General features: G+C 39.1%; 1 protein-coding gene across 2 annotated transcripts in view; it reads left to right on the top strand.

The window, feature by feature from the left end:
* THBS2 (thrombospondin 2) overlaps positions 1 to 2,778 on the top strand; it is a 62,952-nt gene extending 60,174 nt beyond the window's left edge. For both annotated transcript variants that reach the window (XM_070733894.1, XM_070733893.1), the window contains exon 22: positions 136 to 2,778. In XM_070733894.1, coding sequence (XP_070589995.1) covers positions 136 to 143 — 8 coding nt within the window. In that variant the 3' untranslated portion in view covers positions 144 to 2,778. The remainder of the gene's footprint in view (positions 1 to 135) is intronic.
* Positions 2,779 to 24,999: the final 22,221 nt, after the last annotated feature.

Here is a 24,999-nt window from a genome sequence, read left to right as displayed (position 1 = left end):
ATAATCTATGTAGAACTTTAGGTCCAGTGAAATAAATGAGATTCATATTCATTAATTTAGCTTTAACCCATACTTTACCTGTACTATAATCCAAATGTGGCCATTGTACTAACCAATTGCTTCTTTCTGATGCAGATGCCTGAACTGTTACAGCTCTGTAAAGAGCAATGTACTGTAGATGCCGTTCAACCTAGACACCTCTATACATCCTAGTACAAATCCCTTGTTTTTTTCCTCCTACCTTCCGTTGACTGTATACAACCCTGTTGCCAGGAGGATCTCTCCAACCCTTCACCTAAGTGCCTCCAAGGAGTTTGGATTAAATGTGACCATTGAACTCATTGCTGAAGCAGAAAAAGATTGACACGTGGATTGAAAACATGGCATAAATATTTGTTAATTTTAGTTTTTTTTAATGACGTTTACATATAAAATGTAAAAGTGTAATTATATTATGTATTATATAGATATAAATATGGCAGAAATAAGGATTGGGGGAGCAGACGATATAGCACGCAGAAGGAAATGGTTAGAGATAAGATGACCTCTTAAACCCTTGCAACCTCCTCAGATGAGAAATAGACTTTGCTTTCCCAAAGTCCAAAAGATATACTGTAGCAGAAGGACAATCTTTACAAAATTTGCTCAGAGAGAAGCTGTGGGAATTTAAGTTGAGAAAAGAAGATGCTCCAGTGTTATTCAAATGTTAATAGTCTCCTATCATGTTTTTAGATCCGCAATCTGCTTGGAGTTTTGCGTTAAAGCAAGTCCTCTTTTATAATCAATATTTAATATTTTAGCTGGGTTCCATGGAAGAAATTACAGTTCCCATAAGGTCTTGGTTTCTGTTATACCAAAGCAAATTCATAAGAATGTTGGTTATTTCAGAATTTTTAACACAGTTCTCCCAAATTGGAATTGAGAGGCCAATATTTTAGGAGGAGAACAGGATCACATTAATATGCCAACTAGGTTTTAAATGATAAGTATGGCTTTGCAAGAATTCTTGCATTCATCACATGGGCATTGCCCTCAGACCTATATATTTATGTGATGGAAAACAGTTTTTGAAGGCCAGCTGCTTGTGTGCATGAAGCTCCTGTGAAAATAGTTTGTGGCCACATCTCACAAACCACTTTCCCATCTCTTCTACATTCTTGCACTTTGATTTCAAAATGCTGATAAGATAGGAATGCAGCCATTATCAAGATCTAGTAACATAGTTCCACTTATAAGGAATCTGATGTTATTTATTATTGTGATGTACAGCTACATTCTCCAATAACTTATTTCAAAACTCACCGGAAAGTCCATTGACAATGAAAGATCTCAAAGAAGATGGCTAATGAATGCCTTTAATGATATAATGGGAAAATATGGATGTAACTGCTCATATATACAATTTTTAATTGCTCTGAACTGTCAAACAATTAAATAACCATTGAGATCTTGAAAATGGAACCTTGATATTTACCATTGCCTTCAATGCTTGTAATTTTTATTATATGTGTGCTGTATATAGATTGTTTAAAGAAAACTGTACTAAAGGTCCATCGGCCCCTTTAGTCTAACCAGATACAAGTTATTCAGCTATAGACTTAGTATTTTCATATTTATCATTTTTTTTTGTTTTAAAGCTTTCTCTGGAAGATATACTTAATTGGTATGGTTTGATTCATGGATGAGATTTACATATAGAAAAACATAAAAACTTCTGTTATACCAAAAGTCATGCCATCATGTTGTACCAAAAGAATGTTGGTAGACTTGTGAATATGTGGGATTTAGAGGATTGCATGTTTAGCTGGCAGGTGCCACCTCCAGGAAGAAACTTCTGCTAACTGAGAATTAAAAATATTTAACATTCTTGTTCATTTCCGCACACCAAATACTATAAGATCAGGTTTAGCCAACCCTGCTAGATCAGGCTTGGGAATTACTCACAGTTTGAGATCCAGACAAAGGCATACAAAGAGAAGAGCTTCAAACAAAGAACAGTAAGATTCAGATCCTCCACAAGTTTGCCTGCAGACATGAATTGTCACAGCAACTTTATAGATGCAAAGCTGTCATTTTCCTGTCAGAATGTGTAAAGCAGCCACCGGGGGATGGAAGGCTATGCGTTTCTGTTGCGGCCCCATCCCAATGGCTGTTCAAAGATCATCTCTTGAATTGCTTGAAGGATATGATAGAATAAACCACATTCCATCCCTCAGCTTTGAATACATTTTCCAATGGTTTTTGACATTATATGCCTTCTCAAGAATCTGGGGTTTCTGGTTTTATTTCACATTCTTTGTTTTGTGATATTAATAGACATTTAAATGGGTTTTTTTTTAATGAGGTTTGTTGAGGGTGTCTTTTGCAAATCATATTTTTAATGCATTGGAAGTATTGCTGTTAAGTCCCAGAGAAGAATTATTGAGGGAAACTTCATTAATGTAATAATGTTTTTGTATCTTTTAAATAAAGAAGGCATTGGTGCTGGGACTAAGATGTTAATATTTTGATTGTATCATAACTGCCTATGCTATGTAAATTATTTATGAGGGTTTGTCTTTGTGTGTGGTGTGCTTGTATCTGAGAAAGGGAGTTTGTGTGTGTGTGTGTATGTGTGTGTTTATGTGCATGAGGGGATCAATGACTTACATTTTATTTTGCTGAAGACTGTAAATAACTATTTATTGTTTGCTCAGACATAATCTCACCATTTCATGTCCCTCATTTATTCATTTTTTATACATTTAACAGTAGACAATAAACTATACAAAGGCTTCACTGAAAGTGTTCTCTTTACTTCTGCATAGTTTAATCTGAAGTCACAAAAAATGCCAATGGTCCCATCCCAAGTGCCCATCTTCTGGAATTCATATTTTATTGAAACTCAATGTTTGAGACGTATTGTTAGGAATGAAATGGAACCTTGCATATTTTATGTAAGCTATATGAGTAGCTGATATAGCAAGGTCATCTCTTGTAATTTCTACTCATTGTGATGGCACTTGGGGTAGAGATTAACATAGTGGGATGCGTCTATTTTTTATGTTCCTTTTTTGGGGGGGTTAGAGTCAGCAGTGGCTTGCTTCTGTTTAGAACAGTTCTAACAACCGCTAGTGCAGTGGCACAAGGCTCCACCTACCCTCACCCCAGAACGCTTCTGCACATTTGTAGAAGTGTTGTACATGCACACGAGTGCAGACGTGAACCAATAGTAAAGGGTTTTAGAACCCACTATTGGTTAGATTAGACTTGTTTTTTGTCAACATCAATGCAAGTATATTTTCAGATGTTAGGGCAACATTCATGAATAGTTGGATATACCTTAGTATCACACAACCAATAATCAACATGCAAATAAAGAACAACCAAAACAATAGTCATGAACAACCTAAGAGAAAATAATACAGTAGTACCTCTAGATACGAGCTGCTCCACATGCGAGTATTCCAAGTTACGAGCCACGACGCGAGCGAAATTTCTGTTCGACACCTGAGCTCAAATTCGGGATATGAGCCGAGCTTCCGCTAGGTGGTGCAAGAATCCTTGCTTCTGGTTATCTCGGCGCGAAAAACAAAGTTTAAAGGCATTCGTTCGAGATGCGAGTTGATCGACTTACGAGCTTGGGTCTGGAACGAATTAAACTCATATGTTGAGGTACCACTGTATAGCCAATCAAACTAGGTAGGCCATTCAGAAACAGGTATCCAAAGTGACATTTCCATGTATGAGGAAACCAAGATAGGGCATGCTCCAAAAGTCAGAACCCCTTTATATTCTGCTGTGCTACAAATCCATTGGCAATGTCCATTTTACTATCTAAATTTATGGATATTTAGCCCTAACCCTAATTGGCTTGAGCATCTAGTGGGATTTTCCCATGTAATTTCAAAGGAAATGAAGATTGGGCAGACTCTGAGAGGATCCTCCCAAGCATATTAATGCACTATGAGTCCATTGAAAATCTCCATTTTGTTTTCTGAATTCATGGAGACATAACCCTAAGTGGGTTTGTCCACTCCCCAAATGGGATTTTCAATGCATTTTACCAGGAAATGTAGCTAGAGCAGGATCCAAAAGTCAGCAGCCTTTTAAGCATACTAATGCACTATGAATCTATGGTCAACCTCCATTTTTCTCTATGACTTCTTAGACGTGTAACCTTAACTCTATGTGACTTTGACCCAAATTGGGATTTCCCCATGTATTTTTACAGGAAACAAAGATAAAGTTAGAGCAGTGTACAAAAGAAAGTGCTTTTCTAAGCATACTGGTATAGTACAAATCTGCTGGTGACCTACATTTTGTTTTTAGAATTCATAGAGACCTAAGTGTAACTCTAACTGTCCAATAGGATTATCCCACTTTTTTAAAAGTATAATAGATAGGGCAAGCTGCAAAAGTGAGCAGCCTGCATACCAATGAATCCCTTGGCAATTTCCATTTCTCCCTCTGAATTAATGGAGACCGAACCCCAACCCTGTGTGTTTACTTCTAATAGGACTTTACCATGCATTTTAACAGGAAATCTAATTAGGGCTGTCTTCTCAAGGCACTTTCTTCCTAAGCATACCTATGTACTACAAATCCATTGGCAACCTCCACATTGCTCTCCAGACCTAATACTAGCCTAGGTGGGTTTGAGCCCAGTAAAAATTTTCCCATGTATTTTACCAGGAGGTGTAATAATGGCAGACTCCAAAAGTCAATGCTCCCCTAAGCATTCAGATGCACTATACATCTCTTGGCAAAAACTGTTTCCACTTTGAATTTATGGGGACTAACCCTTACCTTAAGTGTCCCCCCCAATGTGATTTCCCCATGTATTTTACTAGGAAAGGGTGGATTCAAAAGTAGGGTTTAGTTGACTCCCCCCCCCCTTTTTTAAATTGGCAGAAAATAGACATGGTGTGGGATCCCAGTCTCTCATATATATGGATCAGAAGATAACAGGTAAATAGTTCTTTGGAAGGAAGATAATTTCATAGAGTACTATGAAACTGTATGATGAAATATGAGTCAAAACTAGGATATATAGATTCCAGAAGAGAAGGAATAGCAATAGCAATAGCACTTAGATTTCTATAACATTCCATGGTGCTTTATAACATTATCTATGCAGTAATGTCAGCATTTTGTCCCCAGCAATCTGGTCCTCATTTTACTAACATCAGAAGGATGGAAGACTGAGTCAACTTTGAGCTGGTCAGCATCGAACTCTTGGCTGTGAATAGAGTTAGCCTGCAACACAGCATTCTAACCACTGTGCCACCATGGCCCAGAATCACCCTTTAAGCTTTCATCTCGCAGGTTCTGTCCTGTCATACTATACTCAATATCAAACCAATGTTAGGCATGATGACATATTCAGCATGATTATATATTCAGCAAGATTACACATTTAGAAATTGTAGAACATGAATTATTTAGCTTTTCATACTATTGACATTATTTGAGATAGCAAACCTGACATCATAGATTATGTACTGTGAAAACATGTATTCTAGCTCTTTTAGGAAAATCAAATCTGTTGATAGAAAAGAATATCCATGCACAGCCCCCGTTTCACTTTGGCCAATATATTCTTTATTGTTATAAACATGGAAATTAATAAGAAATTTGAAGGGTGGAGAAATCTTTAACAGCATCTGCTTTTATTTCATTGTGTGAAACTTTAACTTATAAAAGAATACAGCAGGCCAAATGGAATGTGGAAACAAAAAATGCAGATCAGCATATAATTTAACTCCAAGGTAATTTAGTAATCCTACGAAATTTCTTCAGCAAGCAAATGAAGTAATTCTCCCCACCAATTTTATTATCCCAGCAATAACAAATTTCTAAATTGATTGGTATTATCACTATTTTAAATTCAGGGAATTAAGATTGCAAGATTAAGATTTGCTCAAAGTCAACGCCTTTTTATGAACATGCAGATCTGGTGGTATATCAATGTGACTACATATGTAGGAATAAACATCTATGATAAGAACAATTAATCTTTGGAATGACTTGCCTCCAGAAGTTATGAATGCTCCAACAATGGAAGTTTTTAAGAAGAAATTGGACAATTGTTTGTTTGAAATAGTGTAGTGTTTCCTATCTGAGCTGGGAGTTGGACTAGAAACTTTCCAAAGTCCCTTCCAAGTCTGTTATTCGGTTAATAAATGTTCAACCATATTAATTTCACTTTCTGGAATGGAACTATTGTAAGCAAGTAAATATACCGCTCCAAAAAAATAAAGGGAACACTCAAACAACACAATATAACTCAAAGTAAATCAAACTTCTGTGAAATCAAACGGTCCACTTAGGAAGCAACACTGATTGACAATCAATTTCACATGCTGTTGTGCACATTCAACTTTGTACAGAACCAAGTATTCAATGAGAATATTTCATTCATTCAGATCTAGGATGTGTTATTTGAGTGCTCCCTTTATTTTTTTGAGCAGTATATATTTTTTCCCTAATAGAATCCTGTATGAATTACTATTTTCCAATCTGATAAATTTAATCTCCTCTCTAGTAGTCTTAAATCATTGAAACATACACAGAAAACATGAATGGGTTCTCTTCCTTGCTTTGTGCCCAATTTTGCCTGCTGCCTGCAGTATGAAAAGGACTAGTATTCCAGGCTTGGTCATGTTTCTTATTCACTCTCTTCATAAACGTAGATTCTGGGTTTTGGCTGTTCAGAGTTAAACCGAGAGATCTACATGTGGTACAATCACTGATTCCATAAGAAGAAGGACCTAAAATGAAAGGTGATTTTTTTCAAGAGACAACTGGACTTTCTGGAAAATAATTCTTTCATTGAGGAGTTAGAGCTGTGCCTTCTTCAAGATGTTTCTGCTCTGTGACCCTTCACTGTTGAGCACAGGTACAAGCTGTTGGGAATGAGTCTGTCCTGTCAAACTGAAGTGCAAATGGTTTCTAAAGCCTGCAATTTTTCTGGAAATCTGTTTGTATTCCCACATCATTTGAAGGGTGTTCATTCCACAATCTAAATGTCTTTTCTAAATGTCTATGTTTTGCTAAATGTCTACATAGATTCTCAGTCATCCAGGTCATGGTTGTCTCAAAGGTGTTATTTTTTTTTTCAAAAGACAACTGGACTTTCTGGTTCAGAAAGTCTAGTTGCTTCTTGAAAAAAAAAATCACCTTTGGGACTACTGTGTCTGAATGACTAGGAATCTCCACAGACACCTAAAATGAAAGCAATAGATCATAGATGCTGAGATCTTTGAGATTTGAGCAGCTTTGTTTCAAAGCACTGCTATATCTGGTTATATGCCTTATGCCTTATTGTAAATACAGATAAAGGTTACTGAGAAATTGGTGGAAATAAGATATATGATATTACTGAGGTGTTGGTGGAAATAAGAGGCATTAACTGGACAGCCCAAGTAAATGCATAATTTCAGGTGGCAGATTGTTTAGATCTAATAAACATAACCATCCTTTGTAGGATCACACATTTCCCTTTCAATAAGTGGAAAATTGCAGAAACTTTGTGCTTAAGTGAAAACTCTCCTGCAGCCGAGCACAATTCTGCTTGTATTATTTTCAGTTTCTTCTCTATACTGGAGTCTTACACATTACCATATGGCCTTCACACATGGCAACCTTATTTTAGAACTGGTGGCAAACCAGAGCTTAACTTCAAAGGCGCACCATAATTCAAAAGCAAAGCCACAGGAACTGAAGTGACTGCAGGATATAACTGAAATGTAGGACACATTCCATCTTAATAGTAAATACAACCACCGGGGAACATTCCTGAAAAATTCTCGGAAAGAGAGCTCTGTTTCAATAGAAAAGCCAATATTTTTATAAAGGAATTTATTGGGAGAATGAGCATATGCATACATTCCACATATGAATTATATATGCCTAGAAACATAAGATTTACCCTCTGAATACCAACTTATCACAACGTTATCCTTATGTATTAAGCTATAAGGCCACATGTTGCCTTATGTCCTAGACATAATTTCATGTGGCAGTCAACTCCCTTTCCCAAGTATTTAATTCAGGGCTCTGCTGAGAGACATCTATGTTTCATCTTTGGTAACTTGTGGAAAGTGAGGAAAGAGGGCATTCGAAACAAACAAAATAACTGTCAACAAAAAGGATAAGAGGTCATCAGAAAAGAAGTGTAACTTGCTTCATTTTCATCATTTTTGGCAACTGATCCTGAACTTACTGACTTGGTCAGAAGATAACCCTCAACACAAAAATTGTTGCTCAACTTTATTTTAAGGGTATCTAGTCAACAGGAGAGTTCAACCAACAGTATCAAAAGTGCAGGGCTATACCCTGAAGAAGAAAAAAGACTATGAAGATATTTCTAGAGGTGCAGATGAAGGCTTGTAATATGAAGTTAATATGTTATGGAATAGATTCAGGCTATAGTATTAAAATAATGTATTGCATCAGCCTGAAACCAAGCATCTGTCCAGTTCCTTGGAATGAAATTCCAGAATTCTAGAAATAATAATAATAATAATAATAATAATAATAATAATAATAATAATAATTGTTGTGGTTGGGTCTGGCCCAGCTCCTGCCCCAGGGAATGGGGAGGTGGATGCAGGGGGAAATTCAACATGTCACAGGCCTGTGTTATTGCCGACAGAATCAGTTCAGAGTTTTCTTGGACGAAGAAGAGGGTGGGAGTGACTCGGCAGAGGAGGGCTTGGCACACAGCCTAGGCAGTCAATCTCCCTTATCTTCCCTTGATTCAGATGATGACATTTTGGACCCACGCAAGCGCAGAATTATGCGTAGAAGAGACCAAGTAAGAACATATTACAGGAAATAAGGGAGGTCAGCTGTGTTTGGGTGGGGCTCCAGTAATTAGGGCTGCTGCTGTAAATAGCAGCATGTGGGTTTGGCCGTTGTGGAAGAATATCTAATCGGAGTTCATCAGGAATCTTGTGTTGCTGGACTTTGTTGCTTTTTCACGCCTTTGAAACCAAAGCAGAGCAATGTGTATGTGTGTCTCACTGTGTTGGAAGAAGAAGGGGTGTGAAGTGTCTTCACAGCTGCTAGCTAAGTACTTAATGACTGCTTAAGGGAAATTGTACAGACTACCGGGTTGTTTTGGGAAGAGTGCTCTTTGCAATACAAAAAGAGTGCTTTGTTTATTTTGAATTTTGTGATAAAGAACATTGTTTTGAATTTTCAAACGAATCCCACCATCAGTTCCCCTTCAACTTGGGAAATCTTTGTGGAACAATTTTTAAGGGTTGCAGAGGAGTGCTCAGTACTCTTACTGCCATCCCTTAGAGAGGAATAAAGCATTATATGTAATATATTAAAGTGTTGGATAGCCATTGAGAAATTGGATAGCCATTGATAAGTACCAGATATCTTTATCTATGGTTGTGTCCAGTGATGGGCTACCAAAATTTTTACTACCACACTGTGGGCATGGCTTATGCATTTTGTTTCAACATCTTTCAGTGCAAATTGGGTGCTCTGGGGTGGAGCTCCAAATTTTGCGTTCCTGACCATACCCGTAGGAGCGCATCACTGGTTGTGTCCAAGTTGCTGTGTCATGTTCCCCTTCCATTCCAGAGCAGCAGAATGGTGAATTTTAATTTCCCAGTTTCAGGGGTGGGTCCTGGATCCTTTTGTTGCTGGTTTGTTCGGGGTCATGCTGTGCATGCATGTGTGAATGCCCACAGTAATAAAAAAATAGCTTCTGTGTATGTGCAGAAGCAAAAATTCAGAAGAAGCAAAATCCAAGATGGTGGTACCCAAAGAGACACCAGGAGAACCAGCTCTGTGATGTGACCAAACTACTAACGGTTCTAAAGAACTGGTAGGAATCCACTCTGTCCCAATTGCCAAAAAAGGATTCAAGTATAAAAGAACACATCCAAGAACAATTGGGAAAATACGATCATCCAGGAATCAGTTGCAGTCAAGTGCACATGGAACATGATACATGTCATTCTTAGTATCCTCCTCTATGTTAAAACACTCCGTTTAAGAGTGTTCTAAAACTTCAACTTGTCCAAAAGGCAGTCGTGCGAGCAGTCTTGGGCCTTCCAAGAAATACCCACATCTCACCATCACTCCCAGACTGCATTGGCTACCGATCAGTTTCCAGGCACAATTCAAAGTGTTGGTTATGACCTACAAAGCCCTACATGGCACAGGACCAGGTTATCTCTGAGACCGCCTTCTGCCGCACCAATCCCAGCGACCAGTGAGGTCCCACAGAGTGGGCCTCCTTAGGGTCCTGTCGACCAAACAATGTCAGCTGGCGGGACCTAGGGGAAGAGCCTTCTCTGTGGGAACCCCGGCCCTCTGGAAAAAACTCCCCACAGATATTAGAATTGCCCCCAGCCTCCTCGCCTTTCATAAGCTCCTTAAAACACACATCTGCCGTCAGGCAAGGGGGAACTGAGATATTCTTTCCCTCTAGGCCTCTACAATTTATGCATGGTATGTTTGCATGTATGTTTGGTTTTATAAATAAGGGTTTTTTAGTTGTTTTAGTATTGGGTTGTTACATGCTGTTTTTATCACTGTTGTTAGCCGCCCCGAGTCCACGGAGAGGGGCGGCATACAAATCCAATAAATATTTTTTTATTTTTTTTAGTATTTAGGATGTATATTGTTCCTATAGGTTGTAAGCTGTCCCAAGTCCTCAGGGAGCAGCGGCATATAAATCTGATAAATAAGTAAATAAATTTGTGAGTGTGTCATGCGGGTGCACTGCTCTTTTACTTACTTCCTTCTGAGATGATGAAACACAGAAGTTGACTGTCTGAATAGAGCACTTCTGCATTATATTTACTTGGTTATGAATGTTGAAAAGTTGAAAACTACTTTTTGAAAGAAAATGTGTTTCTCTGAAAATTTGAACCAGATTCTGGGGGGGGAAGAAAAAGTCCATTTTCCAAAATGCAAAAAACATGGCGGAAGCATTATGCCTAATACACAACAAGAAATGACTGGTCTAAAAATGGAACGAAGACACTAGCAAGCAAAGTAGAAAAACCATAAGAATTTAATTCAGCAAATTATACAAAGTTGTTTGGACAACATTCAATATCTTTATACAGAACAGCTCCTGTTCTTTTTCAACCTTCCCCTCATCTGCTCTCCCTGCTCTACTTGTGGAAGGATTTGAGCTATCATTAGTCCAAAGCCATGAGATATTCTGAAAAGGAAAGAAGTTTGACGGTTGGGCCTATAAATCCTTTTTTGAATTTTAGATTTCAGTGTATTTTGCCTGTTTTTTCTTTTTTGAGTCTAAGCTTCTCCTTGCAGCTGTGTAGCTTATTTTATCTGCTATTGGCACTGAATGTACTGTTGTTATGATTATCCACAAATTATTCTGTCTTAGATCTTTACTTCTGAAGAAGCCAAATTCAGTTAGTTTGTTAGCCTGTAGAAATATATGTCATGCCTAGTTTAATGTATACTTCCTGCCTTGCATAAAACATATTAGACTCTCTATGGTATCTGGAATATAACTACTTGGAAAGAAGTGGATTTCTATCATTTGACTGGTTTCACAGAATGACAGCTTCACAGAGAGCATGGGCCTGGTAATTGAAAGGAGAGATAATAAATTAAAAAATTATAGTTATAATTATCATAATAAAAAGAGAGAGAAGCTTTGGATGTAGGCAGATAGTTCATTTTTCTCATATATCCCTAAAAGACCTGTAGAAAGTAACATCACTTAATCTCACAGGGCTACTTCAAGTCAAACTGAAGAAACAACTCCATCTGAGCAATATTATTTGCCTCAGCTTAAAAAAGATAAGGGGACACAGTGGCTCAGTGGCTAAGATGTTGAGCTTGTCGATCAAAAGGTCAGCAGTTCAGTGGTTCAAATCCTGAGTGTCGTGTAACAGAGTGAGCTCCCCTTACTTTTCCCAGCTTCTGCCAACCTAGAAGTTCAAAAACATGTAAAAGAATGCAAGTAGAAAAATAGAGACCACACTGGTGGTAAGGTAACACCACTCCATGTCACCTTCAACATTTAGTCATGCCAACAATATGACCACGGAAACGTCTTTGGACAGCATTGTCTCCTCGGCTAAGAAACGGAGATGAGCACCACCCCTAGAGCAGGAAACCAGTAGCATCATATACGGGGGAACCTTTACCTTTATCTCTGTGGCAGCTCTGGCCCTCTGGAACCAGCTGCCCCCCAAGTTTCATGTTGCCCCCACCCTACTGGCCTTCCACAAGGCCATTAAAACCTGGTTGTGTCAGCAGGCCTGGGGCTGCAGATAGTTTGACACCATTATGTTCCAGCCATTTAAGGATGAATGTATTTTAGCGGGTTTATATTGTTTTTAATTTATTTTATTTTTTATGTTGTACGCTGCCCAGAGTCCGAAAGGAGTTGGGCGGCCTATAAGTATAAGTAAGTAAGTAAGTAAGTAAGTAAGTAAGTAAGTAAGTAAGTAAGTAAGTAAGTAAGTAAGTAAGTAAGTAAGTAAGTAAGTAAATAAATAAGCAAATAAGCAAATAAGCAAATAAGCAAATAAGCAAATAAGCAAATAAGCAAATAAGCAAATAAGCAAATAAGCAAATAAGCAAATAAGCAAATAAGCAAATAAGCAAATAAGCAAATAAGCAAATAAGCAAACAAGCAAACAAGCAAACAAGCAAATAAATAAGTAAGTAAGTAAGTAAGTAAGTAAGTAAGTAAGTAAGTAAGTAAGTAAGTAAGTAAGTAAGTAAGTAAGTAAATAAAATAGTGAGGTCTGGTCAAATTACTGGAGTAGGCAGCTTCATCTAATTGCTTCACTAGAATTATTTGAAAATGTAGCATATTGATTGTTTCTTCATTGCTTTTTGACCCCTCTGACAATCATTAAGTGTTGTACCTACCTATAGATTCTTGACAAATCTATATTCTATTCTATATTCTGGAAGCTGCAATGTTTGCACATCTGAAAGTCACCAGTTAAACTGTTCCATTTATCATGGCTGCTGGAAGTCTGAGAGGGGGAAGGTGTTACTTCAGCTTTAAAGCTTTATTTTCTGCTTTCACCCCCAAAACTGCCTAATGTAATCTAATTTATTGAAGGCAGCCATGTTTACTTACCCAAGTAATTCAATCATTTGAAAATCTTCAATGGCCTGCATGGTTCACCAGTTAACAAAAAAAAAAAAAAAATGGGAAAAGGGGGAAGCGGTTTCTCAAGATAAATTTAGCTTTAACCAGAAAAAAAAATCTTCCAAGAAAAAATAAATAAAATAATGAAAAAAGATTATTTCACAGTTTCCTAAAAATCCTTGCGAACGAATATAATGCTTAGCCATGCTGTCACCTCTAAGCTATGAAGGTCTGCCACAAACATCCCTGTCAGAACGGCAGAGCTTACCACATGAACCCAAATGCACAGGGAACCTAAACGAAGGGAGGAAATCAGCCCCAAATGCTGATGGTTGACGCTTTAGCTTCTGCACTCCAGCAGGCATGTGGTCAGGAACTGGGAAAGGGACATGCTTACCAAACACAGATTTGAATACTTACTGCAAAATTTAAATTAATAGGTTTTTAGTTTCATTGTGGACAAAGAAAAGTAGATGTGGAACAACTTGCACAGACGTTTACAAAAGTGTTTTCCCTCTTGTTTTCTCTCTGCAGGTCCCTTAGGATGTGGTTGGGCAGATGGATAAGGACACATACTATGTGTAGAGAAATCCTAAGTGATAATATGTAGAGGGGAAAGGGAAAAAATGTTATGTAAGAGGATACAATGTTATTTTTAACCAGAGGATAAAATGGTACATAAATGTAAACACCTTAGATTCTCTACAGTATATAACAGTGATGGCGAACCTATGGTGTGGGTGCCACAACTGTTGCTCTAGCTCAACTTCAGCACACATGTGCATACCAGCCAGCTGATTTTTGGCTTGCATGGAGGCTCTGGGAAGGCATTTTCGGATTGCGGAGGGCATCTAGGAGGATAGGAGAGGGAAGCCTGAGGAGGGTGAAAAATGGGCCTACTGGCCCCACCAGAAGTTGAGAAATGGGCTGTTTGTGGCCTCCAAAGGGCCTCTGGGGGGCCAGGGGAGACAATTTTCACCCTCCACAGGAATTGAATTATGGGTGTGGGCACTCGTGCAGGCGCAATAGAGTGTAAACACTCACTTTTGGCACCTGAGGGGGAAAAGGTTTACCATCACTGGTATATAGCATATATTACATCTCGCTGCAACAAGTAAGGGTCAGCCTTCGCTGGGTCCCAACAGCCAAACAATGCTGGCTAGTAAGACCTCAGGGAAGAGCCTTCTCTGTGGTGGCTCCGACCCTTTGGAATCAACTGCCACCAGAGATCTGTACTATCTCTACTCTGCCGGTCTTCCAGAAAGCTGTCAAGACCTGGCTTTTTCAGCAGGCCTGGAACTAGAAATGACTGTTTGTATGCATGGTTCTTTTGAGAATTATATATTACTATGTTGCTGTTATTGCTGTTGTATTTTGTAGTTTCTGCATTTTATGACTACCACCTTGAGTCCTTCTTGGAGATGGCAGCATACAAATATTAATAATAAATAAATAAATAAATAAATAAATAAATAAATAAATAAATAAATAAATAAATATAAAATAACTTTCATTTTTGAACAAAAAACTGTTTTGGGTTGAGAACTCTTTATTTCGACAGAAAACTACAAGAATGGTGGAAGGTCTTAAGTATAAAACGTATCAGGAAAGACTTAATGAACTCAATCTGTATAGTCTGGAAGACAGAAGGAAAAGGGGGGACATGATCGAAACATTTAAATATGTTAAAGGGTTAAATAGGGTTCAGGAGAGAAGTGTTTTTAATAGGAAAGTGAACACAAGAACAAGGGGACACAATCTGAAATTAGTTGGGGGAAAGATCAAAGGCAACATGAGAAAATATTATTTTACTGAAAGAGTAGTAGATCCTTGGAACAAACATCCAGCAGACGTGGTTGGTAAATCCACAGTAATCGAATTTAAACATGCCTGGGATAAGCATACATCCATTGTAAGATAAAATACAGGAAATAGTATAAGGGCAGACTAGATGGACCATGAGGTCTTTTTCTGCCGTCAGTCTTCTATGTTTCTATGTTTCTATGAAAACTAATTTGGTTCAATCAAGATGATGATAAAACAAAGAGACTTTAAGAGTTCCTCTGAGAAAACTTTTATTTTAAAACAGACATTATACTGACATAGCACAAACTACTGGTCATGTGAGCCACCATATTTTGTTTGGGAAAAAAACTTAGCACAATATTGGTTGCCGATCAATTTCCGGTCACAATTCAAAGTGTTGGTCTTGACCTATAAAGCCCTTCATGGCATCGGACCAGAATATCTCCGGGACCGCCTTCTGCCACATGAATCCCAGCGACCGATTAGGTCCCACAGAGTTGGCCTTCTCCGTGTCCCGTCGACTAAACAATGTCGTTTGGTGGGTCCCAGGGGAAGAGCCTTCTCTGTGGTGGCCCCGACCCTCTGGAACCAGCTCTCCCCTGAGATTAGAACTGCCCCCACCCTCCTTGCCTTCCGCAAACTCCTTAAAACCCACCTCTGCCATCAGGCATGGGGGAACTGAAATATCTTCCCCAGGCCTATACTGTTTATGTATGGTATGTTGTGTGCATGTTTTTTTTAAAAAATTATGGGTTTTTAGCTTCCTAATTATTGAATTTGTATTATATATTGTTTTCTGTTGCTGTTGTGAGCCACCCCGAGTCTGCGGAGAGGGACGGCATACAAATTAAATAAATGAATGAATGAATGAATGATAAATAAATAAATAAATATTGATGTATTCCAGTTTCCTTTCTTGAACCTGTCTTATTGGGATTGGTTTTGAATATCATGGCTCCAGGTCAGCCTGATTCATGTGCAACCAGCTTCTTTCCTTCAGTAAAATGGTGATGGTCTGGATATGAAGCATATTTATATAATTTCATCCATTAATGAATCACTGCTTGGCAGCCATTTGGGGATCTGGAGGTAGAAATAGGCAGTGCAATTCAGAAAATCTCTCCTATGAGATTGATGGGCCCTAATGAATTCTTCTGGATTCATTCTGGATGCTTCTGGAAGATTTTCGTGTCAGTTTGGTAGGCGAGGTTGTCAGCTTTAGCAGGTCTTGAATGTTTCAAGTCAATGATGATGATTACTTTCCTGCTGAGATGAGTTAGACAGGCTTTGTGGTTTTCAAGGAGTTTCGGATAATGAAACATTGGAAGTGTGGGCTCAAAACCATTTATAGGAGAGTTCCCTGGCATCTGCTTTTAAATGTTATTATCCTCCTCTGTCTCTAAATGGATCAGCACATTTATGCTCAGTTGTTTATTTCAAGTCTGGCAAAATGGAAATTTGATTTGCTGTATGGACTATTCGACAACTTGGATTTATCCTGATGTATGTATTTGAGGCCAGACTATTTGAAATACCTCAGTCTCCTATTGACCCATTTGATTTTAGATTAACCCAACCTTCCATTTTTTCCTTTGTTTTGTGTGGGTGGTATGTGTGTACAAGAAGAGGGAGAATTATTCTGGGGCTTTGTCTGGGGTTCTGGAAGTCTTTGCAAATGGAAGTCTGGGGAAATCTGGTTATCCTTCTATTGGGAACAAAATACATTTATTTGGGTAAGCCGTTGGCTTCATGGAATTGGGTAATATTTATTTCATCTGGACATAATTTATTTGATGGGCTGAGATTTTGATAAAATGAGGTTATTGTTTATGGGTTTAAATGAAATTTGTAGTGGATAGAACAGATATTTCAAGGAAGAAATTTAGAATAGAACAGAACAGAACAGAACAGAATTCTTTATTGGCCAAGTGTGATTAGATACACAATGAATTTGTTTTTGGTGTATATGCTTATATGCTTAGTTTATGTGGGGGATGCGAGGGATCTTTAGATTTTTTCACAGCCCTCTTTTTGACTCATGCAGTATACAGGTCTTCAATGGAAGGCAGGTTGGTAGCAATTGTTTTTTCTGCAGTTCTAACTATTCATTGAAGTCTGTGTTTGTCTTGTTTGGTTGCAGAGCCAGATGACAGACTCAATAATTCCTCTGTAGAACTGAATGAATGCATTAAACTTATGAATGCATTAAAACAAACTTCTGTGATTCAGCTAAATGAGAAAAACAGTAAAATAGGCTGGAGAAAAAGAGGGATTAAAAACCTGATCCATAAAGGCTGAAGATGCCAGCTACAGTAGACTTTGGTAGAACTAAAGTGAGAACTTTTTTGAAAGATGGGGACAAGAAATGGTTCTGATTGTTGGACTGTCTCTTTAAAGCTTAGCATGTTTTTAAACACATTACAGTGTCTATTTTACCTGTGTTTACGGTACCTAATATATGTCAAAAAATGTTCACAGAGGAGGGAGATTTTTTAAAAAAATTGATTGACCCAGAAGGGATGAAAGATGATATTTGATATTTGGGATGAAAGACGATATTCGAGTCTGCGGAGAGGGGCGGCATACAAATCTAAATAAATAATAAATAAATAAATATCTGGAAATAATAAGATTATAACATATATTCACAAAGGATTTATTGATGAATTCACTGCAGGCATGTTTCTCAATTCTGAGAATGGAAAAATAAACATTATTTTTAAAAAAGTATTAAGTATAGAATCAATCAGAGAATATAATGATTGGAAATCACCTTGGAGATCATCTAGCCAAACTCACTGCCCAGTGTAGACATCTGCTACTGCAACAAACCTGACATATGATTTCCCCTTCTTTCTATTAAACATGTCCAGCAAAGGAAAGTCAATAGCCATCAAAATCAGTCTGCTCCACTGCTGAATATACTTAAATTGTTGTTTCTTGTCTTGTCACCTGGAACAATTCTGAACAATTCATCTTCTACACAACTGCTCCTCAATAGTCTTCTCTTCTCTTTTGTTCTCTTTCTAAAATATGGTGCCCAGAATTAATCTGAATATTTAATGTGTGTTGCAATCTGACCAATGCAAAACAGAACAAAAAAAAATATTCTCACAGGCTGGATAATTTTATCTTGAAATTCTCAAAATCAACAGATTCTTCTGTGAATTAGTGAAGAATCCATTAAAATATGGCCCCTAATTTTAAGCCCTCTATAGAAGATATAGTGTATATCTATGGGCCCAACTGAGATTACAAAGATGCCATTTTGCCATTCTGGCATTTTTGGAAATTTCTTTGGTATCACATTCCAATGATATACAATTAATGATTTGGTTCAACAATGATTTCAAAAAAGCATTATTCAAGTTTGGGAGCTATATCAAGCGACAAAGGGAGCCACTTTTACCTATGAAACGTGACTCCATTTTGATTTGAAGAGGAACTATGACAGTGGGGATATTTCTCCATTCATCCATTGAGTACTCCAGATATTGCTTTAATATATCACAAGAGAAAGAAAAACTAATTCAACTGTTGCATATGAACCATATTGTTTCTGGAAGCATCACTTGTGCATGCAATGTAACATTTGGAAAAGATTTTTTGGGGGGATGAGAATGGGATTATAGACCAGGGATGGGTTCTGATTTTTCTCACTGGCGGTTCACTTCCTGATGCACCGCCACCGAGAGAGCCCAATCAGGGGCGTGGCAGGCCTGGGTCACTGCTGGTTTCAGCGACCCAGGCCACCAAATTACTACCAGTTCTATAGAACTGGTCTGAACTGGGAGGAACCCACCTCTGTTATAGACACATAGGTAAAATAAGTAGGTAGGAAGAAAGCAAAAGGAGTAAGGACTAGCACATGGACGTCCAAATTGGAGGACTTTATCTTTTGTTGTCAAGAGTTCTGGGATTAATTACTTTTCATTGTTTCAGTTATACACTGCCTTGAAGACCTTGTTGAGCAAAGTAAGAAATACACATCTGGGCTGACTCTTGAGCTTCTTGGCTCTTTCTATACCTCAGAATCTTGGTCTTTTGGATGCCTGTTGTCAAAATAAGACCCCTGGTTCTGAACTGGAGCTTCAGCTATTTTTCCATAACAGCACACAACAGTAAAAAGCTGGAAGCAAGCAAATGGCACCCCTCTGAAATATTTTGTGGCTCACTTGCAAATCCCTCTTTCTTTCTGAAATATGTCCCCCCTCCTATTCTTCCAGCTGTTTCTTTCAATTAAATCCATGAGTTTGGCTGAGCTGCAGAGTCAGGAAAACAGACCCGACTCTGAAAGTTTCAAAGAGAACTCTGAGAAAACATTTTTATGGTCATAGTATGGGAGGGTACATTGCCAGTTTGGCTGAACCCCTGGAGTACTGAGGATGTATGTTCCCTTGATATTTATTGTCCAGGTTGTGGGGATTCTGACATTGCCTGTGCTTTGCTTTCCTCATCAGCTTATTTAATTGGCGATGACTAAAGGTTTTTTTTTTTACAACAGTTTAGTTGTTTTGATTTTTGGTGCCTCTTAATACTGAAATTAAAATCAGATTATACCCTTCCCGTGGTGGGTTCCTACTGGTGCAGTCCAGTGTGCCGATTGCGCAATTTAGGCATGACAGCTCAGGTGCTGTCTTTTCTGGTCCGTGTGTGCTGCCATCTTTTTTTGTAGTGTTTTGGCTTGGAATGTCCTTCTGCACATGCACAGAAGTAGAATCGGTGCTTTTTGCCTGATTTGAATGGCTTCTAAAGCTGTGTTTCGGCTTGAATGTCCATCTGCTCATGCACGGAAGTAGAATTGTATGACAGTGTGTGCAAAATTCCCCAGCTCCTTTTGTGCTCCCTCCCAGCCTCTCAACCGGCTGACAGCTCTCCAGTGTTCGCCTTCCTCCGCCACCACCGGTGCCTGGCTCCTCCTTCTCTTCTCAGCAGATGACAGCTGGACGGTGGCTTTTGCGGTGTTTGGCACGAACGCCGAACTAAATCACTAATTTTAAAAAAAATTCGGGTTCGGGTCCGGCATGCCGAACACCACAACATTTGGTACATTGTTGTGAGCTGCCCCGAGTCTTTGGAGAGGGGCGGCATAGAAATCTAATAAATTGAATTGAATTGAATTGATACACACCAGTGACAAAAGGTAAGTGGAACCCACCCCTGTACCCTTCCATTCCCTTCTGGAGATTTCCTCATTCTTACAATATATTTTCTGCTATTTGCTAAGGATATGTAAATCTTGTTGCCTTGGCAATGAGGCTCTCTTCTTCCTGCTGCCAGAGGGTTCAGTTCTCTTCGGGGTTTTTTGCTATCAGATCAACTCAACTGAAATAAAATAGAACATAGCATACATTTCACAAGTTGGTTGCTTTTCCTGGTGAATGGAAAGCAGCCATAGTGTATTTTGGAATTCCTAACTGAAGACATATACTCATCCCTGGCAGAAACCTCCTTATTCTGACAGTGGTCCATAGAAAGGGATTCCTAGCAAGGATATAAGTTGCATATGGAGAAACCTCATTACAATCATATGTGGAAGATTTTAAAAATTATCCAACCCCCCAACCCCCCCCCCCCCCCCATGGTCAAATTGGGTCCAACGTGACATTTTTCTCTTTTTGCCTCATGGAATAAAAAATATTGGCAGCTCTTATTATCTCATTTTGCTGAAGTACACATACAATATAGTTTCTTGGATAAATATATTTCCAAGGAAGGTTGTGCCAGCAGGAAGATATTTCATGGTAAATGGCTCATTACTAAGAACGGTACAGTGGGACTATGCAGGCTATTTTTCTTATAGATTTTCAACTATTTCAGCAATTGAGCTACATTTGGTCTACTAGATTGCTTATGAAGATGTTCCATTTCTCTTTTCTTTTGCCTTGAAAATGCTTTGCGTAATCATATCAGCTGATTTCATCTTCAACAACATTTCATGGATTGTTTGTTTGATTACACACAAAAGATTCCCCATTTTGAAAAAAATATGTGGGCTATTCCTAATTTTGGGAAGGTTTTTTGGAATGACCCAAGAAGCTATGCAGTGCATGACATATTATCATGTTGTTTTTGTGATATTCTGATTTTCTGCTTACTGTGAAACTCCTTAGAATGTTTCAAAATTGAATCCCATTCTATTTAAAATAATAGTTTTCCAGCATGGCTGGTAATTGCCATATGCTTCTAAGCTACAGTTTGAAATAAGGTTTGAAATTAACTTTCTTAATCAGATTTTATTTGCAAAGCAATTCTTCAAAAATGAAAGTAACTTTCAGTGTTATCTTGAAATATCTTTTATATTTTGACATTCAGCACCCATAAGGGGATGAAGAAAAAAGGGGAAAATTGGTTTCGAGAATTATAGGAAAGGAGGAAAAGATGCCACAATAATGTACAACTCAATTCTAACTAATAAAATTGAGAATTTGAAGTCAAAAACAGTGACAGATCTCAGCACTTTCATGGAGCAAAAGAAGTTATAACATTCATTAAAAATGCCAAGAAATGTCTAAATCAATCATATCTTTTCTGAGTTTGACCTCCTTCACTTGCACAAATTAATTTCAGTCACTGAATGCTATGGAACGTAGTTATGGGATCAAAACTTTCAGAAACAGGAAATATTCACAAGGGCAGAAAAAAAGAAATTGAAGAACATTTGGAATAATTAATTCAATATCCAGAAGGATAAACATATTAGTCACATACAGCAAAAAAAAGCAGAGCTTTTCCTAGAACAGTCCTATCAAGAGCTTTTCCTAGAAGAGTCCTATCAAGTTTGAACATCAGACTTCAGATTTAAACCAGACACATTTCTGGAGGATTCAGCTATCAGTGGTTCCTAATCTTAACAGAATAAGTGAGTGAGCCATGGACTAGAAGACCTTGGAGGTCTTCTAGTCCATGGCTATATAAATTATGACTCACTGGGAATACTTATTAAGTATTAGCATCTTAGGAGAGCAAAATTAGTAGGTGATCAATCACACCCGGTGAGCTTCCTGGATACATCCAATTGCTTACTGAAGCCTTGCCTTGAAAAATGAATAGCTTATATTTTTAAATAGAAAAAGAATAAAAGCTGTAATTTTTATATTTGGTTATAATTATTCTTTCTGAGAGGTCAAACCCATCACTTTTTTCAGAAAAGCAAAGGAGGTTTTCATTATGGGGAAGGTATATAATTTTCCATATTATGGGTTTTGTGGTATATAAAATCAACTTGCCCCTAGGTACTCAGAAAGGTGTTTTTTCAAAAGGAAAATGGACTTTCTAAGGTCCAGTTCGCTCTTTAAAAAGCACCTTTGGGAAAACCCTGACCTGGATGACTGAGAATTTCATAGACATTTACCCCTAAATGCAGAAATTCTGAAAGATAGAGTCATTTTTCTGGAAAGGAATTTGTTCCTGGAGGGGGTTGTTGCATCTGGCGAGACCACATGGCATTAGAGAAGCCTGTGATTGGCCGGAGGCCACCCCAGCTGAAGCGGAAGAACTACGGGCTAATGATTGGTTAAGACGCTGACATCTGGGACTATATAAAATCTATCAGATCATGGAGTTGGGCACATTTAACGAGTAGTGTTGGGCAAACCGAACCTGCACAATTCGGGTCCATACCAAATTTTGTGGTGTTCGGCATGCTAGACCTGAACCCAAATTTTTTAAAAAATTCGTGATTTAGTTCGGCGTTCATGCCAAACACCGCGAAAACCACCGCCCGGCTGTCATCTGCTGAGAAGAGGAGGAGGAGCCGGGCGCTGGTGGCAGTGGAGGAAGGCAAACACTGGGGAGCTGTCAGCCGGTCGGGAGGCTGGGAGGGAGGCACAAAAGGAGCTGGGGAATCCCATGAAGAGATTCTGGGGGCAGAGCTTTGATGTCACGTATACCAGCAGGTTGCTAAGGACGTCAAAGTGATCACTTCCTGGATTCCATGGAATCCAGGAAGTGATCACTTTGGTGTCCTTAGCAGCCTGCCAGTACACGTGACATCAAAGCTCCACCCCCAGAATCTCTTCATTGGAGGGATTCCCCAGCTCCTTCAAAGGGAGGTCTTAGTGTTATGTCTGGAATGTTCTGTTGTCTGGCAAAAGTAAAAGAAATGCAGTTGTTAAGCAGAATGCATTGTATTCAATTGAAGCTGTTTACCTGGTTCCTATTGGTTTCCGCGGCTTGGTGCCAAAATTGTATCGCTGCTAAGCGGCTCCTGTGGCCGGGCTGAAAAGTATAAATAGAGAGAGCTACCGGTGTTACGTGCTCTTCTCTAACTCACGTACAATCTGTCACTGTATCTGCGTCTAGATAGATTCCTACTGAGAATAATGATTACAAAATAGCTACCATGTACGAAGTCATTTTACTGGCGACGAGGGTCTGGAAACCAATAAGTGATTATGGCGATCCCATCAATTATCCAGCTGCCTGAATTTTTTGATCCGAAGCGGACTACTTGGACAGCCTACATGGCTAAGTTCGAGATTTTTTTAGAAGCCGCCGGTATGAAGGATGCGGACAGCGGCCGCAAAAGGGCTCTCTTTTTAAATTATTGCGGCACACAAATCTTTGACCTCGCTGAAACTTTAATGGACCCGGAGCCGGCAAATTCGGTTACTTGGGACACCCTAATTTCTAAATTAGCTTCTCATTTTAAGCCTACTAAACCGGCTAGAGTTTTTAGACATCAATTCTCCCGGATGGCTCAAGCTGAGGGAGAGTCGATTAATCAATTTGCTACCCGGCTCTGTACCATTTTGTCTAAGTGCCAGTTTGACAATCCAGAGGCACGTTTAACTGATGCTATAATTTTTGGTATGTGGAATGTTTCAATTAGAAACAAGCTGTTAGCCGCAGATGAATCCTCTTTACAGGATGTCATTAAAGCTGCTCAAACAGCTGAGGTGGCTGCGGCTGCAGCTGCAGACCTCAAATCAAACAACAAATTAGCAACGGTTTTTAAAATTGCAGAGACGACACCAGCTACCACCTGACAACATGAATTCAGCTCACCAGAGACCAACCCATATGACGAGCATTGCTGCCAGCTAAGGACCCCGCCATCGAGACCTCCTTGACAACCCTTCCCAGCGTGTGCCGGCTGCCGTGGTCAACATGCCCATTCCAGATGCCCCTTCAAGAATGCCTTCTGCCGCCGCTGCGACAAGAGAGGACACATCGCTGAAGTCTGCTGCGCGATTCTGCCTGAAGATGTGCCATTGACCCAAGGATCCCAGCGCTCCTATCAACCGCAATGCGACTACCGGCCATTCTGGCAACAATACAGGGGGAACCGGCGTCCTTGGAACAACTCTTCGTGGGACGGCAACTGAGGTAACTGGTCAACAACAGACACTGGCTCCTACCCTTTTGCCCCTAGCAAATTGGTCGTCCCTCTGCTCTTGAATGGACGACCGTGCCTGATGGAACGGGACACTGGCTTTAAGTTTACCCCGATGCCATGGCATAAACTCAAACTTTATTTACCGACCCTTTCCTTGAGCCATCTTAAACCCTTGGACATCGCTATTAAGGACTTTCAAGGGCACCCTATTCGTGTTTTAGGTAGTACTATGGTTCCTGTCACTTTTAAAAACGTCAATTGTTCCTTGCCTATGTTAGTAATAGAGGGAGCTAATCATTCCCTCCTAGGGTTGGATTGGATGGCACCTTTGAGGTTGGCTATTACTGGGTTACATAAGGTGGCACATCAGAGGGAGCCCAACTTCGTGAACGAATTTCCAGAAGTCTTTAGTCCTGGGTTGGGCAAATATAAGGGGCCACCCATTTCATTTTCATTAGACCCTGCTGTCACTCCTGTCTGTTTAAAACCTCGCAGGGTGCCTTTACCACTACTAAATAAATTTGATGAACAGCTGAACAAGCTGCAGGCACAAGGTATTTTGGTACCAGTGGAGCATGCTCCCTGGGAAACCCCAATTGTGACACCCCTGAAGCCTGATGGGTCCCTTAGGGTTTGTGCCGACTACAAATCCACATTGAACGAAGCATTACAGCACAATTCATATCCTATTCCTGTAGTGCAACAGCTACTACATACCCTGGGGTCTGGAACCATATTTGCAAAGTTAGATCTT

The sequence above is a fragment of the Erythrolamprus reginae genome, chromosome 1, assembly GCF_031021105.1.
Source record: "Erythrolamprus reginae isolate rEryReg1 chromosome 1, rEryReg1.hap1, whole genome shotgun sequence".
NCBI classification, from domain to species: Eukaryota; Metazoa; Chordata; class Lepidosauria; order Squamata; family Dipsadidae; genus Erythrolamprus; species Erythrolamprus reginae.
Note: the sequence above shows the minus strand (reverse complement) of the source record. Positions and strands in the feature narration are given on the sequence as shown.